The following is a 24,539-nucleotide window of genomic DNA, read 5'->3' as shown; positions in this document are numbered from 1 at the left end:
TATCTCTAGTTCCCTTGTTTTAAGTAGGCTCTTTTCCCAGCACTCTCAAACAGAAATGGATTGAGCTGTGGTAAAAATAGAACTACTGGCACTCATTGCTAGCTATTAAAATAATAGTCTTCAAGGAATAAGGGGAACCAGTATTCTGCCTTCCCTGAATAATGTCTCCATCCCCATCCTTTCTCTGAGCTGCTGGTTCTCCCAAACAGCAGCCCAGTTATTTTGGTAGAAACTATTAGTAAAATATTGAACCAACTGTAAGTTCTAACATTTATCAGGAGCCTACTACGTGCTGGGTACTGGGCTTAAAGCCACTGTCATCACCATAATCATTAAATATACAATCTAATTTAATCCTTTAGCCACACTTCTGCTTTGATCCTTATTTTGAGGTACACAGTGGGGAAGTAACTTGCTCAAGACATACAGCTATAAAGGATGGAAATAAAGTTAAAAGCAAGGTCTACCTGATCCCTGAACATGAATTCTTGTGTGCAGCACTTGAATTCCCTTCCACCAACAGCTCCTGCAGTGTGTATTTTTCTTGGAGAATTCCACAACAGGCAAAAGGATCTAAGGAAACAAAATCAACTCATTCTAAAGGGGCTGAAATTTCACTCAAATTGAATCTTGCATCTCAATGTATTCCTTTCTGATCCCAGCACAGCCTCCTATGAGTTGGACTAACTCAGAGAACTGTACTTTCTGTAGTTCATTCACCCTCAAAATGACTGTGGGATGTGAGAGAGCTCTTTCTGCCCCCATTTAACCACCAGGGAAGTTGAGCCATGGAACAATAGAGACATCAGAGCAACAGGACCACAAAGTTAGGTCCAGAATTCAGAACATCTGACTCCCAGTCCTCAGATCTGTCCAGTGACCAAATTCTCTCTCACACTGAAAAGCATAATGCCTCTAGCTGGGGCAGGGTAGAAGATTGAAATACATATATTGAATAAATGAATGAGTAGATAAAATAATTAATGAATGGAAGAATGAGTGGGTAAATGAAAGAGCCAACCTACCATCCATACCATCTTACTTGACATCTCTGCCCTTATTTGCAACAAAGGGAAATATTCAGAGAGGTCAGAGGACCCTTGCATAGTCTCTCCTACCAACTGGTGGCTGAGCTAAGGGTACAGCTCTCTGACTCCCATGTTAGTCACGAAAGAGTCTGCAACTGTTCTCCCAGATTGGAGCAATTGCTGACATTCTCACTGCTTCAGATTAGTTCTGTGAATCATTCTAGTGCTAAAATGTTGCACACCAAAATGAATCTATGTAAAATTACTCTTGCAAGGCTCCATGTAAAAGAAATGAGTATAACAGAATGTTAAAATGTGTAAACAGTTAAGAACTGGTCTGACCAAACCAAAACCACTAACCTTTTCTCCGTCCACTGTCTCCACCAGAGGGGAACAGAGATCTCAGACATGACCTTGACTGGGCTCTCAAGGAGAAAATGTTCTCTGAGATGCCTCTGCCCTCTCCAGAACTTGCATTGTCACATCCATGTGTCTAAATAAGCCGTGTGCTCTTCAGCATTTAGTCTCACAGGCAATGGCTGAAATATGCAGAAAAGGGCAAAGATATTGTTAAGATACAGGATACTGTAGACAAGCACCCACTTATAACACTTCTCAGAAGATTTTGTGGTCTAGAATCTTACTCCTACTACATCTGAGAACTTGCAAGAAAGGCAGAAGTCAGGCTTCTCCCCATCCTGCCTCATCAGAATCTGAATTTCAGTGGGATGATTCGTATTCAGGGAGCTCATATGCCATTAAAGTTTGAGTAGTGCTGGTCTGGAGCTTCCGATAGTAGATGGCATTGATGACATTTTTAGTTTGCCTAGAGGTCCTACTATGCATGCATTTGAGGAATGTGTTCATTTTGTAAATATTCAATGCCTTGTAACTATAAACCAGCCTCCATTCTGGCATATATTCTACATATTAACTTACTGGATTCGCAGAAGGACTCAGTGAAGTATAAACTATTAGTGTTGTATCACAAATGAGGGAACTGGGGCACAGAGCATGTAGGACCCGTATCTGAGGTCCTACAGCTAGCAAATGAAACCACCAGGATTCTGACCCAGGGTCTGACTGGTGCTCTGATGGCTCCTTCAGAAGTTATCCTGAGCCACCATTGTCCAAACTGTACCCTGACTTGGCCACTATAAAACCCGTCAGCATGTTCAAGGACAGTGTAGGCTCTTGTATCCCTCAGAGTTAACTGCACAGGGCCTCTGAAATGGCAAGTTTATAATTGTTTACAGAAACAATGTTCAGTGTTTGTTTTACCTTTTAGAAGCACAACTGGAATTTATTTGTTGGCCTCCATTAACACTTCCCTCTTCCTTCCTTAGTTCTAAGTAAATTGGTAAAAATAAATAAATAGGTAGGGCTATGAGGATGTCTTATTCTAGAATTTATTTTGTGCTTTTCGCTGTACTTTCCTTGAACAACCAATTAATTCAAATTATAAGTAATGGCATTAGTGAGTATACATAAATAGTCACCGGGTATAATGGAGAGTCTTCACATAACCAGTCAGAATTCCTAAAAATGGCAAGTCCTACAGATGCATAATATGAATTTTTTCCTTCCTCCTCCCTCACCCACCAGCTCCCATTCCCATCCTCCCCAAATCCAGAAGGAATTGTTTATTTGGATAGTAAGGAGGGAGGTGAAGGATGCTTACAGTAGGCTTGTAGAGCAGTTATTTTGTGATTCTGTGTCAGTGATGGTGAACCTGTGGCACACGTGCTGCAGCCAGCTGCCTGTTATCATTGAAACCTCCAAAAGGTTTGTCATCACTGCTCTATATCATAGTGAAATTTTTAGATTTCGGCATAAAAAGCTCTTATTTTCAGGGGGCTGGAGGTTTAGCTCAGCGGCATAAGCGCCTGCCTTGCAAGTGTGCAGTCGTGAATTCGATCCCCAGGACTGATTTTAAAAAAATCCTTTTTCCTTTTGGGTTTTTTTGTTTGTTTGCTTGTTTGTTTTTACTTTTTGGTTTGTCTGAGACAGGGTCTTACTATGTAGTGCAGGCTGGCCCTGAACCCACTATATAGCCTAGGCTGGCCTTTAACTCACCTCCATCCTGCCTCAGCCTCCAAAGTGCTGGGACTGCAGGAGTGTGCCACAATGCCGGGCTTGTTCCCTTTTCTAAATCTTGCAGTACTTTTCCCCTTACAGAGAAAATAGAAGAACATATTCCCTTTGGAACTGTGTTTCTCAAATTTTGTGAAGCTGTGCTTTCTTCTGATAAGCTGAAAAACCCCATCCCCAAGATTTTTAATCTTCTCTGTGGGAGTCCTCTCCTGTTCACTGACAGGGACTTTCCAATAGGTTATGCCAAAGAAGTACATTTGATTTAGAAGGTTTTTGAAAGATTTTCCTCCTGTGGTTGATGTTAGAGAAGCTATAGGTATTTTTATTATCCAGACATAAAATCACAGTGTAATATTAGGAATGTGTATTCCAATATACATTTAATATATTAGGGTCTCCATCTGCAGCCTTACCCTCTGGAGATTGTGCCCCACCCTTTCCTCCTGCTCTGAGAGACACTGATAGAGTAGGCTCACAGGTCCCCAGTCCTCTGAGTCCCTCCCTGATTCCCTAAAGCTCTCACCATCCTTCCTCCCTTTTTTCTTTTAGTTCTCCTTCATTTTCTATTTCTAGGTCTAATTGTCTCCTTACTGATTTCTCTTTCTCTCTTTTCTCTCTCTAACTCCTTTTCAACCTTGCTACCGTAATTGGAATGTAGAGTAAAGATGCTGGTATCAGGACTTTGGTTATGTTGGATGAACAAGGAGGTAAGTTCCAATTTCTTCAGTAAAAACAGTTCCTCATCTGAATAAAATGCATTTTTTAACTCTTTCTATACCATCAGGTGGCCATGTTGACATGTGCTGTATATGTGCATGAGTGTGTGGGGCTCTAGAATTTTCGCCATGCTATTTTTCTTTCTCCTGTAAATGTGTAGAAATTTTCAAGCCTTCTTGATGATTGAATGTATGGTACTACCTCTGTTATATATGTTGGGGTAACAGAATTTTGAAGGCAAAAGCCACATGTTTTGTTTTTTTTTTTAAGCATAATCTTTTGGACACTATGAGAATTCTCCTGCACTCTCTGCTTCTGTATTTCTCCATTAATTTGATTTCCTTCCAGTAGCACCCACACAGAAGGAAACTATGATACATCGCATTGAGCACTTCTGGCCATGTTAATCCATGGCAGTTAAATTTTCAGATCACCAGGTAGAATCCTTAAATATCAGCAAGTTAGCCTAGGATTTAGCTCAGTGGCATAAGTGCCTGCCTGGCAAGTGCTAGGTCATGAGTTCGATCCCTGATACCAAAAAAAAAAAAAAAAAAATTGGAAGTTAGTCTTAATAGTCACAATCTGAGCCCTGTGGCTCCTCCTAGAGCAGAGCTAGTGGGGTCCTTCCAGCAGGTAACCTCCTGCATGGAGCCCAAGGGCCTCATACCCAATGCTGCCATCAAAGGATTTATGTTTCTGTGTCATGTATTTGTGATACACCAAAACAAATTAAATCAGAACTTTTTGAAAACAACTATCGAACATCAACTCCAATGCTTTACCTCAAATTTTCAAAACGTAAATTGTCAAAAAGTTATTTTCCTCTTAATAGTATATTTTATTAACACCAATATATGTAAAATAACATTTCAATGTAATCTAGATAAAATTATTGAGATGTTTTACATTATTTTGTTCATGCTAAGTCTTTGGAGTTTTGTTTTAAGGTATGTCAACAGCAGTGGCAATCAGGCTGGGGATATACCTCAGCGGCTCAAGCACCTGCCTGGCAAGCTCAAGTTCATGAATTCAATTGCTGGTACTTAAATTTAAAAATTAACGAATTAATTAATTAAAAATTATATATGTATATGTGTATTAACAGTCACAGTCTACACAAGTCTTTAAGTAATAGATATGCTATCATTATAAGATTTGCCAGCTTGGTCTGTGTAACAGTGTCCCAGACCTTAAAACCTGAAATGAAACAAGACATTGCTTTAAAAAAAAATTAAACAAAAGGTTCCCAGATAGAAGAGTGGCATTTCCCGATCAAATCTGAAGCATGTACACACACTCAAATAATTCACAGTTCCGCCTTATTAACTCTCAGCTAACAATTGGCAGTGTAAAGTTGGTGAGAAAGGGAAATTACAACACAATGAAGGTTGAGGAGAGATTCAGAACAGTACCTGCCCTGCTTAGTGATAAAGCACTGGTATTAAGATGTGGAAAACAGTTATATAGTTTGCAGTATCATTGTTGGAATGTCCACTCTACAAACTTTGATTCTGTGACTTGAACAATTATTTCTAAGATGGCAATATGTAATCTATTAACTAGTGATTTCCTACTGCGCATTTTTTTTTCTTCTGTAAATCGGTAAAACTTGTACCCTTCACTGTTTTTTTTTTCTTTCTTTTCTTTTCTCGTTAAATAAAAATAAAAAAAAATAAAAATAAAAAAAAAAAAAAAGATGTGGAAAACAATATACAAAAACCTGATATCACACCAAGAGAAAGAAGATAATGTGCTCACTTGAATTGCAAATTTCATTATACTTTGATGAAGAAAATTTAGAGATATTATGTATCAAAAGTGCCATTATAAGTGCAAAATTATATACTTGCTAAGCATAGATGATTTTGGGGGATAACTACATGTTATTGTCTGAGAAGCTAAGCAAAAGATACTCTCTGACAGAATTCTTCACAAGACAGTGAATAGTTTCAGCCACATTTCAAGTATAGCCACACCAGAACAAATACTCAATTCCTCCGTTCAGTGTGTTTCCTAAGCGTGTCCACAGAGGACCAGACCGATCCTGGTAAGAAATCTGCAACTGTAAAACCTCCCAAAGTGATTTTCATGCAGACTGAAGGGGTACACATTCTATTTTCACTGTAACAGGAGCCTAGAGCCTTTTAAAATGACAGACAATCATAGGTCAACAACCGGCTTTGGTACTGTCATAAACGGGTTGCAATTCTGCATGTGCCATGTTGACTTGTTCAGGTCAGTAACTACTTTGCAGTTTTTCTCCAGTTATGCTCTGTTAGTTTTGTCTGTGCCTAAACACCCAAAGTCTTGACTGTTTCTACCTCACAGCTGCTCGGGAGCCTCAAGAAGCAGCCACCCTTCCAAAGAACCATTCCGCCCACTGTCAGGCCAACTCAGAACATTGCGGGTTTTCCAGCTGAACGGCTGCACTGGGAAATTCCTTGTGGACTCTTGTTTTGTATCCAGGTACTAGGAGACACCAAGGAGCACTGTGTGTGACAGACAGCCCTGGAGATGTGCTAAGCCCTGGGACTTTTATTCCCCTGGAAAATCCACCTCCAGGGAAATCCCTAACACAACCTTCACATCCACATGGGATGATCTAACCTTTTGCTTCCATCTTTCCTGTTCCTTTTGTTGGTTTTTACCGGATTGTATATTTGGTTCCCTGCCTGAGTTGTGGCTCTTGGACAATTTCTCTTGGAATGAACTTCAAAACAAACAATTAAAATCTGACTACCACTGCCTGAAAGAGCAGAGACAAAGAATATAAGCCCTGTCTGCAGAGCCAGGCAGCTGTCTCTAAAGGTCAGGGCACTGGAAGGCAGCATGTGAGAAAATATGCTCTTGTAGACATCCGCTTGCCAAATAGCACTTAGAGAAAATGAAGTCTGCACAGTCTGTGCAGTTAGTTGCCCCTGACCACCTGGCTGTTTAACTTTATTTAAATGAAGTTCTGCATACTTATCTGTGCTAAGGGAAAGGAAAAACAGGTAGACAGCACTTGGAACTGATAGCCTCAGGAACGCTTGCATACTAGGTCAGTAGCTTCCATCTCTTACTATGTTATTGTGTTTTTAAAAATTTTAACCAGGTTAAGGATTTTAATAGCTCTGTATTACGTTATTCAGGTGAGACTTGTAGAAAAGATATCTAAAAGTAGATGCCTGCACCCCATACCATATATGGTTCCATCACAGATAGCCGCTCCTCCACATAAAGACAGTGCTGTCTCTCAGAATGTTTCTACTTACCCAGAATGCCGTTCTCCTCCTATGCTCTGAGGGTGAGTAAAAAATAGGCAGAAAATGGGCATAGGGTAGGAGGAAGCAGACAACACTGGACAGTGAGTGCCTTTAATCAGCCTCCGCGATGCTGGCATCCACCGCACAGTGAACTGAAGGTGCTAGGAGCTCTTATGCATTGCCTAAGAAGCATCTTTCAGATACTGCTTAAACACTCTGAAGCTCCTGTACATCACATAAACCCACAAACGTAGCTCAGTGTACTCCAACACTTAATGTTATTGTTAGAACACCTGCAACAAAATAGTTTTACATTATTTTTTAAGTTAAAGGTTTGACTTGCTGGGCACAGTGATGCATACCTATAATTCTAGCGCTTGGGAAGCCGAGGCAGGAAGATTTCTTAGAGTGTGAAATCAGCTGGGCATATGGTGCAGTCCTGGCTCAAAAAGGGAAAAAACAGTCTGACTTATAGTTCATATATAAATAAATAAGGCCAGGAATATAGCTTAGTGGCATAGTACCTGCCTGGCAAGCATGAGGTCACGAGTTTGATTCCCAATACATATATATCTATCTATGTATGTATCTATCTATCTATCTGATATTGGCAGTTACAGTTTTCTGAATGAACTATCTTTTGGATAGGTTTTTGAGTCAAATTTGGCATCAGAATTTCCTTTTAATCAAAACTTTGTCAAACCAAGCTGACCATCCATGGCAGAACCCAGATCTCAGAAATATGGATTTGGGTTTGCTTGATTGTTTTCATTTGTTAATTTCAGTTTCTTTAAATTCAGATGGCTAATGGTCCAATATACAGACCAATTCATATATAAATGCATAAATAGATACATTACAGATATGTATATTACTTATCAACTTGTGGAGACACAGGAAATGGGTTTCTGAAATCTTATCAGATAATTAGTAGTTTGGTACAAAAAAAATGTTTTATAATCCAAGAGAAGCTCCTCCGGACAGATATGTGAGCAAACATCACTCTCCCACATTCTGTGCTGTGGTCGCTACCCTGAGTGGAACCCAGCCTGTCTTCCTTGAACCCTAGAGACCTCCTCCAAGCCAGCCCAGCCCAGAACTGCAGGTGGAAGCCACAAACAATAGTTTGATTGGGTTTTGGCATCTCCATTTCTGTCTGTGCATGTGATGCTTCCTCATTTGATGATGTTGAACAGTTTTATGAAGATCTCCTTTTCCCCATGAATTCCATCAACTATTTTGCTTGGCCTATAATTTACTGTGCTCTTAGGAACAAACCAGCTCCAAGTCTGTAGAAAAGCTCTCCTAGAGCATAAATACATATACACGTACATCCTTCCAAAGCTTATCTTAAAGAAATCACTGTTTTTGTATTTATTCAGCAAAAGTTCTCCAACTAAAATTCCATTAAAGAGCAGAGCAAGGACAGTAGATTCCTACTAAGCTGAATTCTGTTCTTGTGTCTCACAAAAAAAACAACACAAGAAGCTCTTATTTTCCAAATTCATAGTCTCCCTCATTTAGGTCACTAGTGAATCTATTTGAGGTTTTAAAATGGCAATTTCTATTATACAACATAATATGAAATTGTTTTTAAATGGTTATTTATGCCCCTCACCTAGAAATGTACTTATCAGTTTTATTCTAGGGCTGCATTTAGTCCTGGAGGTATATAGCCATGCATGCATGCATAAAAAACTAGATGAAAAAATGAATAGGAGTGTAATTAGGTCTTGTAATTAGGCAGGAAAAAATATCACATTGCTGCTGTCCTTTAATGATTTTAAAGACTTGTTTTTAAAATCCCCTCATTGAACTTGTAGTTGCCTCAGTTAAGTGATGCAATTTTGAAAAACTAATTAAGTTGATGTATGTTGCCCTGGTAACCTACAAGTATGATTCATTTTTATTAATATCAATCTGTTTTAGATACACTAAGATCAACTCAACTAGCAGCAATGGCGTAGCACTGTCCTACGTCCCAATTCACCACTGCTCTGCAAATACACATTCATTCTCCATACCTTCTTTCAGGAGTTGGCAATTAGCATCCACCCTCCTCACAGACAGTGAAAAATCAGTGTCTAGAGAAGTAAAATGCCTTCTAAAGCTTTCATAGCAAGTAAATCAGAGGAAGAGAGAAAATTTGAAATATTCCAGTACTTATGACATCGCTATGCCAACGTTGCTTTCTCTTACAGCTTCCAAGAATTAAATCTGGAAAATCAAGACTAGGCGATGGGCTACATAGCCATTGCAAGAGAGGGGGAAAGATATGTACTCATTGCTAATCATTGCTACTGCTGTTGTCGTCCCCAAAGAAAAAATTGGATTTCATTCTCTACCTCTCTCTGATCGAGGATACTTATAAACCAAAAGACACAGGGGTATTAAACTTGAAATGGATACTTTATCTAGTACTATTCAATGAGAATGCCTTAATCATAAACTAACTCCCCTTTTCTTTTTCCTGGGTTTCACTGGTGAATGGCTGAGTGAATAATCTGTGCTGGTTCCTCTGGACTCTCAGAATCAAACAGACCTTCTGACCTCATCCCATCACGTTTGAATTAGGAGCGATTTTAAGCATCATTTTCGTTCATTTCCTTCCACCTGTGCCTGCTCAGGGCAGCGGTAGCCGTCTACAGCAATGCATCCTCTCAGACAATGCATTGAAATCTCTCTCTCTCTCTCTCTCTCTCTCTCTCTCTCTCTCTCTCTCTCTCTTTCTCTCTCTCAAAATCTGTCTCACATAGTCATTTCTCATGTTCTGTTGGAAACCCAAAAAAAATTCATTCCACACTGTCATCCCTTTGTCCTAACCAGAACAACTCGATCGTGTCGAAGAAGGCATGAACCATATCAACCAAGACATGAAGGAGGCCGAGAAAAATTTAAAAGATTTAGGGAAATGCTGTGGCCTTTTCATATGTCCTTGTAACAAGTAGGTACTGGGTACCAGCTCTAATCTGTGGCGTCCAGTTTTCTTTCTTTCTTTCTTTTATTTTTTTTTTCTTTTTTAATGTCAAAGTGAATGTCTGAAGTTTTGTCTTTTTTTTCTTTGTCCTTTTCCATCTGCTTCATTCTGTGGGGATAAAATACTTGTGTTTAATCAGAACAACTGGAACGCATTGAGGAAGGGATGGACCAAATCAATAAGGACATGAAAGAAGCAGAAAAGAATTTGACGGACCTAGGAAAATTCTGCGGGCTTTGTGTGTGTCCCTGTAACAAGTAGGTGCTGCCTGCCTGCCTGAAGCTTTGGTTTCCCAAGGCCCATCTCCAAGCCTTGACAAGCTCATTCCTGCAGGCTCATAAGCAGGATGAGCATGTGGCATGCAGAACAGATCAATACCGTCTCCGATGCATTCATCTCATAGCATAGATGATATTAGTGGGAGTTACTGGTGATGCATTAAAAATCAGGCATACTACAGTGAAAGCTTCACTGTCGGCAACTTTTATTGATGAACATTTCAACATTTTCCAGAAAGTGTACTTTGAGACAAGAGCACCCAGGAAAATTTACTTCCCTCAGCCCCAAGGAATTGCAGATTCAGATAAGGCTGTGGATGAGCTTGAAAGATAAGAAACACATATATCAAGGTTTGATCCTCCAGAAATCAAAGCAATAGGTAATTTGGCCCAGGCAAGCATTCTTAAGTGAGAGACTATGACAGAGAATTTTCACTTTCTCCTGCCCACCAGTTCCCAAATTCACTCATGAGATACTGGGGTTGTGCATGACGCAGAGGCAAAAGTGCACAAGCCCTGCCCCAATTGGACCAATCCCTCTCAAATGCTTCCCCTTGGAAGAACTACCCGTACACTAGCTGAAATGTTGAAATGTGTAGATTTTGCATGCACGACATCACAAAACATTCAACTGTTCTCAAGGTTCTGCAACGCTTTTTTTGGAATGTAGCAGAAATGTGACATGTGGTTATAAAGGTTTACAACAGAAGGAATCTGAAACTGAGGGTTCTGGAAGATAATCTCATTCGACTAGCAGGGGAAAACAATGCATGGGTAGATTGTCCAACATGCATTTGGGAAATTAAACTCATTACCCAATTTCCCTCATCCCTTATTCCTTTTTTAAAAGAAGCCTTCCACCCCTCCCCTAAAAGCTTCCCTGAGCCTAGCTTTTAAAATAGAGATTGATGTCATTTTTAGCAGATTATGTGACCTTTCATGCCCTTTAAACTTTGAGGCTGATTTAAAATATCCTACTTCCTGTTTAGGAGGGGGAAGGGCTCAATTTACCTGTAAATAAAAATCATGTTTTTAAAAGAATGATCTGCAGTAAACCCTGATTAACTGGAATCTAGCTAAGTGAAACCTTCAGCTGTATACGTTGCCTCCTTTGATTTTCATCAAAAAGAAACGAATGGGCAAAAATGAACAAGCAAAGAAAGATACATGCAAGAGTTGAAATTGTTTTTCCTCTAAGGCAATCCAGGCAGTTTGAATTGTCCCACTCAGTTTCCATTCTCCAACAACCTCCATATCTGAAAATAACAGTCAGGGTTTATCGTAAAGGAAAGGCCACCAGACACAGCATAACCACAGACAGATTTGATTATGTCCTCTACCAAGAGACTTTTAGGCAGCAAATTTGCTCAGGAGTCTAATGAGATATTCATCACTTGCCCCTGACACGATTCCACTCTACCATCCATTGTTCTTTTTCAAAGTCCTGCACTTCCCAAAATGAATCCTTGCCAGAATTCCAGTTACTCAGGATTTGACTGTACATCCTTTCAGTGGTAGCTTGCCCACATGTGATTTCCAGTCATCTGTGGTGACTTCCAACATGTAACACCCTCCCTTAAGCAACTGTTTGTGAAAAAAGAGTGGAAGCAGGGCCCTCTGGGAAGGATTCTAAGGTTCTGATGCAACATCGGTCCCTCCAATTCCACATACAAGGGATCACTAATTTCTTTATACCTAACAGACCCTAAGCAAGCATCAAAACTTGAGCCAAATGTTCCCTATTGTGCATAAATAATGCTTTAAAAACCATGTGTCACAACGCAGTGGCTGGTGGTGCCCTGGACTATCTGAGGGCTTTGCCCTGTCTCGGCATGTTTCGAAGGACTATGGTAGATGTTCGGCAGTGATGTGAGTCTATGTGCAGCATTGTGGGTGCAGTGGTTTGCCTTCTTTTGGAAACGCATATTTCCCCTCCTTTGATTTTGCCAAAGATGGTTCACTAGACATTTACATAGCAGAAAGCATCACATAGTCCATACAAGTCCCTTTTAGGAGGAGATGGGAAATCGGTGGGGGCAGGTGGGGAGGGAAGCAACTCTAAACTCCATTAAAATTAGCTTGGGAATCTTGTCCCATCAAGTGGGCCATGGCCCGCTGATGCAGTAAATTCTGACTGCTCAGAGGATGGTGGCATTGTACACTGAGCAGTTGAAGTTGCTGGCATTCCATTGGTGCAGTTTGCAGTGTTCCAATCTGTCACCATGGTTTGCTTTATCCCCAGTTCTCAAGGACTAGAACCAGTGAAAGGGGAAAAAAGAGAGTGAGTTAAAATTCAGATATTATTTAATAAAAATTCTGAAAATGGGACTGAAGTGAATCTCAGTTTCTGTCTCTCTCTCTTTTTGGACGAAAAGCATGTGATTTCTACTATGCAAAGAACCTAAAAACATCTTTGATTGCCTTAAATTACAACATATCCACCAAAACATGCTGCACATGTTTCTATTGGGCACAACAGGTATGCCTGGATTTTAAGTTTTTCTCCAAGGCAGCTCAGTGAAATACAGCCCATGGAGATCACACTGACTCCAAAACACTCTCTCCGTCACGACCCCAGAATAGTTTGAAGTAGGAGTTCGTAAGGAGTCTCCACCTTGCCCTTCAGCCCAGCAAAGAAGTTACTGAACTGCGTTTCAAATCCTCATGAAGGCTATTACTGTCCTGCTAGTGCCTTTTTTGAGAATGATCAACTTCTGGAGTAGTTTGGCTTAAATGAGAATGCTTCACTTTCTCCTCATGCCTGTAGCTGGTGCATGAAGAAGACCTAGAGGGGTTTCCTATTTTGGTGCTAGATGGCTTGTTCTCTCTTCTATTTTCCTGCATCCATTTCACTATGCTTCTTTTACTTTTTGTCTCTGTGGACAAAGGTTTGTACATCAACTCTGGATGTATGGTGACTGTTTGGAAGTACCGATATATTATCTAATTCAAATCACTCTAGAGGCAACTCAAAGACCATCACCCTTGGCCAACCATCAATCCTTTGTGTCCTCCATGAAGTTTTGAAAATGTTGGTCTCATACATGTATTGGGGAAAAAATATTGAACAGGGATCTTTGCATGCTGTTGTCTTAAAACTGGGTCAAGTATGTTTTTCTTGATGACACTGTGTTGCTCTGGTGTGATGTACACACTCTACTTGGCAGTCTTGTTTTGTGTCTGTCTGCCAGTATGTTTCTCGGTGTTTTGTGTCTCAAAATATAACTGTGCCACTGAAATAGAACTGAATGTTCTTCAGCTACTTAAATCCTTATTTTAAAACCAATTAAACCACAAAACAGACCAAAATTTAGAGCCTTGCCCATTGCAATTGACTCAATTGGAAATGAAATGCTGAGTAGCTGAGGCATGGTGGTGGCCAATTGTTTGGGTCCGGATTATGATATATCGGTATTCTCTAATGCCTCTACTTAAAACTCATTTGCTTGGTTCGGGTCTTCACTTGAAGAAGTGACAATTGCTGTGAGCGTGCTGTCCCACACTGTGCCTTGTTACTCACCCTCTTTTTCGCATAGGCTTAAATCAAGTGATGCTTACAAAAAAGCCTGGGGCAATAATCAGGATGGAGTTGTGGCCAGCCAGCCTGCTCGCGTGGTTGATGAAAGGGAGCAGATGGCCATCAGTGGTGGCTTCATCCGCAGGTAAGTCGCATGGAATTTGAATTACAACAGCTCTTTATTGCTGAAGAACCAGTCTTAACACTGAGTGGGTCTTCAAATGGAATGCTTTTATTACGCCTGAGAGTGAGCTTCTCCAGGCTCAACATGTGTCTTCATGAAGCTAGAGGTGAGATGATCCAAGAGCACCTCACTCACTCTTCTAGTGTTTGGATGGAACCATCAGTGGGGCACTTCTGTCCTCTGCCTTTGGATGTTGCAGGAGAAAAGCCCAGGTTTCTTTTCTAGTGACTATAGCATACCAAGGGGACAAGCTCCAAGCACAAGCACTTATCTAACCTTGGCTTGCACCATGTTTGCTCAGCAAATCACATGACTACACCCAGAATTAACATGTCAACAGATACCTCATTTCATGACTTTAAGTGAAACAGCCTGTTTACAGAGATGTGGGAAGGCTTAACTGTGAGGGGTGACACCCTCATGAGCTAGGGGTAGCAGAACATGGAAGGGACAGGGGAGGAAACTGCAGAATCCACAAATAGTTCTGACTATGGCAAGGGGGTGTTAGTAAAGAAATGCAGCTACAACCAAAACTAACGGAGACTAAGAAAGGGAGAATAAATGGCCCAACCCCTCACTTCTCCCTCCAGTGTCTCCGGGACCCATAGGAAACCAAGAGCAAGAGCAGCTGGGTGACACAGCCTCTCAGGACACAGAACAAAGCCTGTGAAAGGATGGATTTGGGGTGGAGACAGAATGATGACCTTGCTATTAAACATTTGTTTTGAAATCAAGAAGCAAACACCAACCTAATTGTCTATTTTAAAAATCTCAAATTACAGAAGTCAGCCAATCCAGAACTCAGTGCTTAGAAGATGAGAAGAGAGATTAATAGCTATATATGTACTGTGAGGACAGGAAGATATTTATATTTATATTTCTAATATGCCAGAACTCAATCATGACTAGGGTAGTTGTTTTCATAACTATCTATTCCCACTTTTGTTGGTCAAACAAAACCCTTCTGATTCAAATGACTGGTTACTGTCACTGTCACTTAGGCATAAGGGCTAGATAGTTGACAAGGAGGCTTATAGATGGCAAGTTTATTCCTGCCTCTATCTGCTCTCAGGAAAGTAAAGGGAATAATTCTGAAGCCAATGGCTGCATATTCGAATCAACTGAGGAGACTTTTTCAAAACAAAAGTACCTATGATCAGAATCTCTTGAAGGGCAATATAAGCATATGAGGTTTTTAAAGTTTTTCAGGTGATTCTCAATACAAGACCTAAGAATTGTTAAACTAGTACTATGTCATAGTTGTTGATTCACATGTAATCAAGATTCTTTTCTACATGAGGAAGCTACAAAGTTCTCTCTTTAATTTTTAAATTTTCTCTGCCCTGGTATGCTCTAAAAATTAAAATGGCTCCCAATTTGAGAGTTACCAAGAGGGAAAGATTCTAACAACTTGGAATACTGTTTAGCCAATTGCCATAGATACTGGAAAAATTCTAGATTAAGTGCTTGCTGTTTGCAATAGAGTACATTTCTGACCTTGAAAATGAAATGAGAAAAGAGGGTTAAGATGCTTTGTGAACCAACTCTTTCCTCATTCAAATTGAAACAATAATCTTTTATGACAGGTTTTTATTCTGAAGTCAGCCATTCACAATGTCACTAAGGAAACCCATGACACTAAATTATAAGCAAATGAAAATCATCTTTAACAGTGGCTCCCTTCAGCAGGATTGGCAGCAAACAGAATTAAGGCATGGACTGTGGTTATCATTATGGGGGACAAAATGACCAAAAAAAGAAAGACCAGAATCTCTAACTTAGCATCATAAGTGTTTCTTTCATTTTCAATTTCAGCCTAATGTCAACTTCATTTTTCAACCTGCAGTCCCTCAAATGAAAATTATTTTTTTCCTTAAAATTAAAAATTGGAATAAGTACATACGTGGAGGGAAAAATGATACGCTGGTAGAAGTCAGAAATGTAGATAAATGATCTGTTTAGTTTACCTGCTTTAGAAATAGAAATTCTAATTTTCAAAATATAATTTTTGCTGGTGTGTGTGTGTGTGTGTGTCTGTGTCTGTGTCTGGTGTGGGAATGGAACTCAGGGTCTCACTCATGTTAGTCAGACAAGTGCTCTGCCACTGAGCTACATCTCCAAGTCAAACCACAATTAAAAAATGACTTTCTAATGTATAAAGCCTAAAATTTGTTCTGCATTACATAGAGATTAACATTAGACAAAATAGATACCTAGAGGTCTACAGCCTTAGTTTCAAATTTCAACTTTCTTCTTCCAGTCCGTCTCCTAAAAATTTATCTTTGAATTCCAGGGTAACAAATGATGCCCGAGAAAATGAAATGGATGAAAACCTGGAGCAGGTGAGCGGCATCATTGGAAACCTCCGTCACATGGCCTTGGATATGGGCAATGAGATTGATACACAGAATCGCCAGATCGACAGGATCATGGAGAAGGTGAGCACATGGCAGTGACAGAGAGACTCCTGCTTGTCCCTTCTGAAACAATCACCAGGAAGCATGGGACAGAACAAACCCCTCATTCCATGATTGGATTCAGACACGCCAGTTGTTGAAAACTTTGCCTTTAATTTTTGGAGACAAAAATGTAGAATTCATTAATATACTTGTAGTGAAGAGTAGGATGTAGTTTTTTGTTTTGTATTGTGGTGCTGAAGACAAAATCAAATCCAGAATTTTGCACAAACTAGACAAGTACTCTGCCACTAAGTGCCCCCGCCTCCCAAGAATGCAACTATTTCTCAAGTGTTCCTCTGTGCCATGCCTCCTGTGAGGCACTGTGGGACACACAAAAATGGAAAAACACCATTCCCACTGCCAAGAAATTCACAGCCTATGGGCAATGAGTTGTCAGATGAATTTACTGTAACACAAAATATATTCAAGTAGTGGATCCAAGAATACAATGCTAAACAGAACTAAAGAAGGAAAGACTATATCGAGTAGGGCTGGGAAAAATCTCAGAAATGGCTGAATTTGAGTAAGTCCGTTGGTTAGGAGATTATCAAGTGGATATTGGGAAAGAATAGTTGAAAATGAGGGAAATAATCAGCTTTCTTGGAAGTAAGAAGTTGGTTTTTATAAATGTCAACTTTAAGGATAGTTCAAGAAGACTCAGGTTCCATTTCTAGCCCAATTTTTCACATCACCAAAACTCAAAACAGGAAAGATATCTGATGAAATTGAATTCACACCATGATACCAGACTCGACTCTAAACTCCACTCTCTGTTCCAACCCCATGTCCAACCATCTCCCCACCTGCATCAACAAGGAAGACTAAAGAAAGTACCATGCAAAAGGTTAGGCTTGGGAGCATGAAATTAGAAAAGAACAGAAAAGAACACTGGAAAGTTTCTATAAAGAGATTTAGGACACTAAAACTCTGATATTTGACACCATACGAACCTGATACAGTTTCTGTTTGCTTGTCATATATCACTTTCCCAATCAGTAGCATACTAAACATTGACTTTAATCTCTTAAAATGTCCAAAGGACAAAAGGAAGACATAGATACATTGCAAGTTTAATAGCAATTGTGTATCTGTCATTTCTGTTTGACTAATCTCATGTTGTATATTCAACCCCTGTGAGACACTGAGGCCCTTAGTCTGAGATCCTGAATCTCTTTATAAAATTCTTCTTATTTCTGTGAGATGTTTTTGAAATCTCTTAAGTCATACAATTAACTGTAGGTTCTTATTACCCAAGGAATCTTTACTGACTGAAAAAAGCATTGAAAGGATATTAAGGGAATGTGTTGACCCCTTGAGTTGGATGTGTTCCATATTAAAATATCCAGTTGTGTAATATTTTTTCTGATCACTGTTTAGCTACACCAAAGTCAGAGCTGGCTGGCACAATGTTTATGCTTTTGCTTATTTTTGCAAGTTATTACATGCTTGTCATTGTTAGGAAGCTTTTGATGCAATAAAGCTTCTAAAGCTAAGCAAGATGATGAATTTTACAGTCATATTGAGAGTTTCAGAAGGTAGGAGCTGATAGAACCTGACTTAAGCCATTAAGGCCCAGAAAAATGAACCAAAAATAATTGCTGAATGGTTTTCCAACAGAAAAATGACTTAAGAAAACAGGAAATATTCATTTTCTGTTAATAGGCCAAATTTATTCAGATGCAAGCAGATATTGCATCAAAGTGAATTAGGGTTCCAGAAAGAGAGGTTTTTACTAATAGTGAGGTCAAACTCTTGCTGGTAGAGTTGGACTCTGAGCAAGAGAAAACCTTTTATTTTCAATTCTGCACTTAGAAATTCTAGTTCTCTTCTAGTTCCAGGATACTATCAGACAGAAACCTATGCGTCTATAAAGTTTAATGAAAAGCTAGGCAAATAGATGGGAAATAACCATTCCAGTCTAAATCATTCCTTTACTTGGAAACCTTTAAGAAGTGGAAGAGCAGTCTGGGTATCTTTGGGTAATTAATTTGTTCCAATCAATGCAACAACTATCCCATCTTTTTTTCAGCATCAGAATCTGGACACAAGTTAAACAGAGCCCTTATCAGCCCAGCCTTGCTCCAAATGGGCAGATCACTAAGCCACACAACTCTTGGCAATAGGAAACAGCGTATGGAAGTCTTCTATCTAAGATACAATTAAATCTACACAGCAGGGTGAAGAGTCTTGAGATGTTTCCCCTATCTTCTCTTATGACCCCGACAATGACCTTCACCCAGCTATATTGATCATGGCCTTTTCTTATCACTTGGATGATAGTACAGTTTTAGGAGTCCAAAACAATGAGACTTTCAATACATTCCCCTGAACTGCCAAGAAATTCCTATGTATATCCAAGCACTTTGCTTTCTGATTAATGCTATTTATATATACAATTTCCTAAGGTTAAAAACACACAATTCTTTCAGAACACTATATTAAAGGCAAGTGTCTATCAAATGCTTTGTTGAAACTGTCGCTAAGAAAATAACCATGAGGTTCAGATTTTAATCTAAAGTTGCCAGTGGTAGATGTCACACTGGGAACCGATGAGGCAGACTGTCATGGTCCTCAAATTCTTCTGTCAGTGAGAAAACACAGTGTTCGAGAACTAAGACCTTGGTTTCAACAGGGTTTCACTGTTTACCAGCTTTGAGACCTTGTGCCTCATCTAACAGAAAAAAGAACAGTTCAGATCTAGTTTTGAAATGGGCCACAGAAAGCTCCTTGTTCTGGAAGTCTGAGTTGGGGCCTGAAAACTACTACCATGGTCTGAAGTTGAGGAGATTCCCAAAGTCTTCAGAAGGGTGGGGTGAAGAGCTCTGTGAACCTCAAGGGCAAATCAGATAGCTCTGTGAACCACAGGGCAAATCAGATAGCATCTGTTGGATATGTCAGCAAATCTAGACTTCCTTACAGAGAAATATGAAACCATGATGGGTTAGTCCTCAGGCTATAAGTAAGATGAATATAGGCACACTCCAAATACCAGGAAAGCATCTAAAAGATTTAGGCTGGGCTTTTTTTTTTCCTCCAAAAGATGCTACTTCTAGTATAACATAATATTATAAACATAATATAATATGGATGTAGTACCTTTTGTGTCTGGTATTGTGAGAGCTGGAATTTCAATATGCTTCAGAAAGCAGTTAGATGGAGATCACAGGTGCCCGCTGCACAAAGATCTGTTCCAGCTTCTCCCACAACCTTTGAGGCTGCCCAGAGAATAGCCCTGTGCTTCATCCACTTCAGATATCCCAGGTGCTGGCATGCGTCAGCTCATCACTGCACTCTTGACACAAGATTCGAGAGCAATTGCCTTAAGAAATGCCATCTGTTTTTAATGTTTGGGATTTTTAAATTATTTTTTTCTCATCTGCACATCTCTCAGTGTTCAGTCTGGAAACATAGTATAATTCATCCAATCCATGGAAACATTTTACCTCAGATGATCTAGTAATTTCCCTCCACACCAAAGGATCATTACTTCTTATACAAGTTGTAGCTGTGGAGGGAACATTGAGAAAACAGTACATCTGGAGGGGCTATCCATTTTTCAAAGGAAGACCCTGAGGTTAAAAGTATGTGTGCATACTTGAGAACAATCAAAGAAAATCAGTGCTCTATTTTATGATGTAAATACTTGTTTTGACAGCCAATTCTTGATTAACCAAAATGATGGCAGAAAGCCCATAGGCAGATAATTCAGTTATGAATAATTTAGAGATACGTTCAACTTTGTAAGTTTCTATGTAGAGCAGGGTAACTCCAGTATCTTGGGAATTCACAATTTAAACTGAGTAAGGAAGACTCAACTTTAGTTAGAGACTGGAAAGCACCAAGCATGGTAGCATTGTGAAGTCAGTAATCATCAAGTGATCATGACTGCCTAAAAAGACAGTTCTGTTTCTCTACATATCCTGGCTACTTTCTCCTCCTCTTACCAGGTAGTCAAGGCTGGGATAAAAATGACAACCTGACCAGAATTGTTGTCCTGACCACTACTACACACTTACTCATCTTTCTCGGTGGAATAATTCATTTTCCAGGGTTTAAAGGTCTATTCTAGTAGTACACATAGGTTTCATAGTTCACATATATATGTGTGTGTGTGTGTGTGTGTGTGTGTGTGTGTGTGTGTGTGTGTAGCTGAATGACATTTGTAGCTGAAGGACAAATGTTAAGGATAAATGTAGCATGAGCAGGGAAAAGATCAACAAAGACACTAAAGTGAGTAAGGTACAGAACTATGTATGGCACATGTACTCCTATTGAAGTCAAGCTAGTTACCAAACTTGTGGAAGCGAGGCTTCAGAATGGGCTTACAAACTATTAAGCATTCCAAAAGCAAACCACATTTTCACCCAATAGCAGTAATTACAAGATAAAATAATTGACCACCTATTTTTTCCAAAACATTATTCTAAGCATATGTATCTATAAACACAATGAATGAATCCTCATTGCAAACCTAGGAAGTAGGGTGTTTAGCAATATAGACTCTGACTTTGGACTATTTGCATTCTGACTCTGGTTTTCTCCAAGTACTAAGCCTGAAAGCAAATTGCCTGAATCATATCTTCCTGGTTTCCTCCCTCGGAAAAGAAGCTAATAATCACACATACCTGATAGCTGATGTTATCAAAGTTGAAAGAGTGAAAAGTAGTAGCTGATGATTATCATAAGCTCACATTTGCAATATTTTTTTTATTCCCTCCATGATTTAGGCAAGAAAGTTGAGGCCCAACATGTAATTTTCTCCAAGTTCCACTGCTAAAAAGTTAATCATAATTTGATTCCAGTTGTACAAGTGGTGGTAATTCAACACAGTCCAACAGATATGGACACTAATATAGAAGTCACTGGGTATCTTTCCAAGATAGAAGGACAGTGACATAACCCTGTTCTCAGAAGGATGCTTTTTGATGCAGAAAGTTAAAACCCCAAATCAAGCCCCTGTGTTCATGTACCAGTAGGGCCACAGTGATGTCTGTAGGAACACAGAGAATGAGTAAAAAGTTCTTGGTTCTGATTAGGAAAGTTTCAAGATGGCTCCAGCCAAGATGAAACTTTGAGCCAAACTTGAAAGAGGAGCAGGATCTCAAAGAGTAATCTGACTTTTGTTTCTTTTTCTTTTTTCTAGGCTGATTCCAACAAAACCAGAATCGATGAGGCCAACCAACGTGCAACAAAGATGCTGGGCAGTGGTTAAAAGTGCCCACCTGCGTTCCCTTCTCAGCGCTGTCGGGCAAGATAGCTCCTTCCTGATTTTCTCATGGTATTATCCAGTAGGTCTTGCACACATACACGCACACACACACATACACTCACACATACACACACCAGTCCATCCTCATTGTGAATGTTGTCCTGTGTCATCTGTTAGCTTCTCGACAATACTATGTATCTTTTGTTTTCTCTGGGTCTTTTTTCTTCCAAAGGTTGTATATAGTGGTCACTGGGTAGCTGAAACGCTCTACGTAAGATGTCCTGGGTTCCACTTTTCTTTTTTCTCCTCAGTGGCGTTTGCTGAATGACAACAATTTAGGAATGCTCAATGTGCTGTTGATCCTTTCAATACACAGTATTGTTCTCATAAAACTGTGACATTCCACAGAGCTACTGCCACAGTCCTCTCTTTGGGTGTCAGGCTCTGAATCTCTCAAAATGTGCAGTCTTGGGTCCCTTGTGGCTGTAATCTGTCTTTATAATTTCATGACTAGACAATGTGGAATTACATAACAGGCATTGCACTAAAAGTGATGTGATTTATGCATTTATGCATGAGAACTAAATAGACTTTTAGATTCCTACGTAAACAAAAACTTTCCACGACAGTAGCATACTGACGAGAAAACACACACCCAACAGCAACAATAACAAAACAACAAAGCATGCTCAATATTGAGACACTGTCAGGATTAAGTTATACCAGCAAAACCGCAGTAGTGTCACATTCTTTCTGTCAACATATAGACTTATCAATCATGATCATCCTTTTTTTAAAAAAATGATTTTAAAAAAAGATGGATTTGACACACTCACCATGTAATCATTTCCAGCAACATATATGTTTGGTTGAAATTATGTCAAATGGATGTAATATAGGGTTTGTTTGCAGCTTTTGGAGGCTATGTTTTGAAGAAACAATCTTGCTGTGAAACTGTGGAAATGTAAATTTTATAAGGCTGATTCTGGTTGGTTACCATTTCCCCTGTGATTTGTTATCAGTACAATTCTTTGTTGCTTAATCTAGAGCTATGCACACCAAATTGCTGAGATGTTTAGTAGCTGATAAAGAAAACTTTAAAAAATAACATAAATGAATGAAATATAGATAAACTGTGAGATAAATATCATTACAGCATGTAATATTAAATTCCTCCTGTCTCCTCTGTCAGTTTGTGAAGTGATTGACATTTTGTAGCTAGTTTAAAATTATTAAAAATTATAGATCCCAGATATCTGCTCTCATTTCTTCATTTTACACTCACACAGAAAGATGAAGCTTAACTATTCTTTCACTGCACCACAGAAGCCAGTTATATGTATCAAGGACACTGGTCAGGGAAATAAAAGATGTCCCTTTTAAACAGCCTTCCAGGGGCAGCTGTGATTTGATGTGATTTTCATAACTTATTCTAGATATAGTTGTGTGTGAATGCAGTGTTAGCTGTGGGACAAAATGTCATTCTCCTAAAAACCCATAAGGAATAAAAACCTACATAAATTCAGGTCCACAGAGTGTAAATCAGCTCTATCCTTCCTAGCTCCCAAACCCCAACTAACCTAAGTTTATTCTTTTAGTATCATACAACCACCCACTGCTTCTTAAAGTTTTAGGTGCTTAACATAAAGTATGAATTTCTAGATGAGAAGATAAATCACTTGCTAGAGCATCTGCCTGCCTAACATGTGCAAAGCCCTCATTATAACCCCAGAGCAGCAACAAAAACAGAAATCCACTTGTATCAATATTTATTTTACAGGAGCATTTGTAGTGCTCTTTGTATATTCATAAAGTTCTGTGACCTGGTTTTAGAACATCGTTATCACCCTTGAAAGATATGCTATACCTATTAGCATCACTCCCATCTCATTTCCCCAACCCCTAGGCAACTAGTTTACTACTTTGCTAGTTGTCTCTATCAATTTGCTTGATCTGAACATTTTATTTAAGGATCATACAGTGGTCTTTTGTAACTGACTTATTTCACTTAGAATAATGTCTTCAAAGTTCATCATATTGTATCCATGCTGTATTTGTTTTTAATGACCAGATAATATTCCATTGCATATTTCATATTTGCTTACCCATTCATCAGTCTATGGACATTTGGACTGGTTTTAGTTTGCGTTACTATGACTAACACTGCTATGAACATTCACATACAACTGTGATGTTTTCAATTCTTTTGCTGCATTTTGCCACCATCATAGCCTCTATCCTTGAAATACAACCAACATCTTCACTACCACCTCTTTTTCTTTTTATATTGCCTGTCTGACTTCTCCATCATCTTAACCACTACTTCTGCTGCTCCACCTTGTCATCACCCTTACAAGCACCATAATCATCTCCATCACCACTGTCACTGTCCCCACCACCATGACCACCATCACCTCATATCTCATGGCCTTCACCATTACCACCATCACCTCTTCTACCTCTCTTCATAGCACTGTGATAGCAAAGCAGATGAATTTATTGTGGCTGCCTTGGTTGGCTGTCAGATAATTTTACCCATAAAAGCATCTCTGGAGGTTTGGTGCAAGTGGCTAAGAAGCAAGGATCCAATGAGAAACTTGTCTTTATCAGTGAATTTTTGTACTTCAATAACATCTTCCCAAGCTTCAGAAAAGGTTTTACAGCCCCCAGATGTTCAAGGAAGTTATTCAAAGGAATTAAGTAACAATGCATTTATTCCTTAAAATTATGGTAGGGAGGAGCATGCTGCAAAATGGAGAAAGTAAATATGTACTGTATATGTTTTATATGTTAAAGCTGCCCAAGGGTCCGTATCCAGGTCACATTAAACA

General features: G+C 39.3%; 1 protein-coding gene across 2 annotated transcripts in view; it reads left to right on the top strand.

The window, feature by feature from the left end:
* The window catches only part of Snap25 (synaptosome associated protein 25), an 80,945-nt gene extending 57,986 nt beyond the window's left edge, over nucleotides 1-22,959 (top strand). Inside the window, exons 4-8 of one of the 2 annotated variants that reach the window (XM_013159939.3) lie at nucleotides 3,781-3,829; nucleotides 9,911-10,028; nucleotides 13,876-14,001; nucleotides 16,334-16,478; nucleotides 21,643-22,959. In XM_013159939.3, coding sequence (XP_013015393.2) covers nucleotides 3,781-3,829; nucleotides 9,911-10,028; nucleotides 13,876-14,001; nucleotides 16,334-16,478; nucleotides 21,643-21,711 — 507 coding nt within the window. In that variant the 3' untranslated portion in view covers nucleotides 21,712-22,959. Of the gene's footprint in view, nucleotides 1-3,780; nucleotides 3,830-9,910; nucleotides 10,029-10,200; nucleotides 10,319-13,875; nucleotides 14,002-16,333; nucleotides 16,479-21,642 lie in introns of both variants that reach the window. The other variant, XM_013159938.3, reaches the window with a different exon arrangement.
* Nucleotides 22,960-24,539: the final 1,580 nt, after the last annotated feature.

The sequence above is a fragment of the Cavia porcellus genome, unplaced genomic scaffold, assembly GCF_034190915.1.
Source record: "Cavia porcellus strain 051 isolate PalLab524CR breed Dunkin Hartley unplaced genomic scaffold, mCavPor4.1 scaffold_5, whole genome shotgun sequence".
NCBI lineage: Eukaryota > Metazoa > Chordata > Mammalia > Rodentia > Caviidae > Cavia > Cavia porcellus.
The sequence above is the reverse complement of the archived record's forward strand: the minus strand, read 5'-3'. Positions and strand labels throughout refer to the sequence as shown.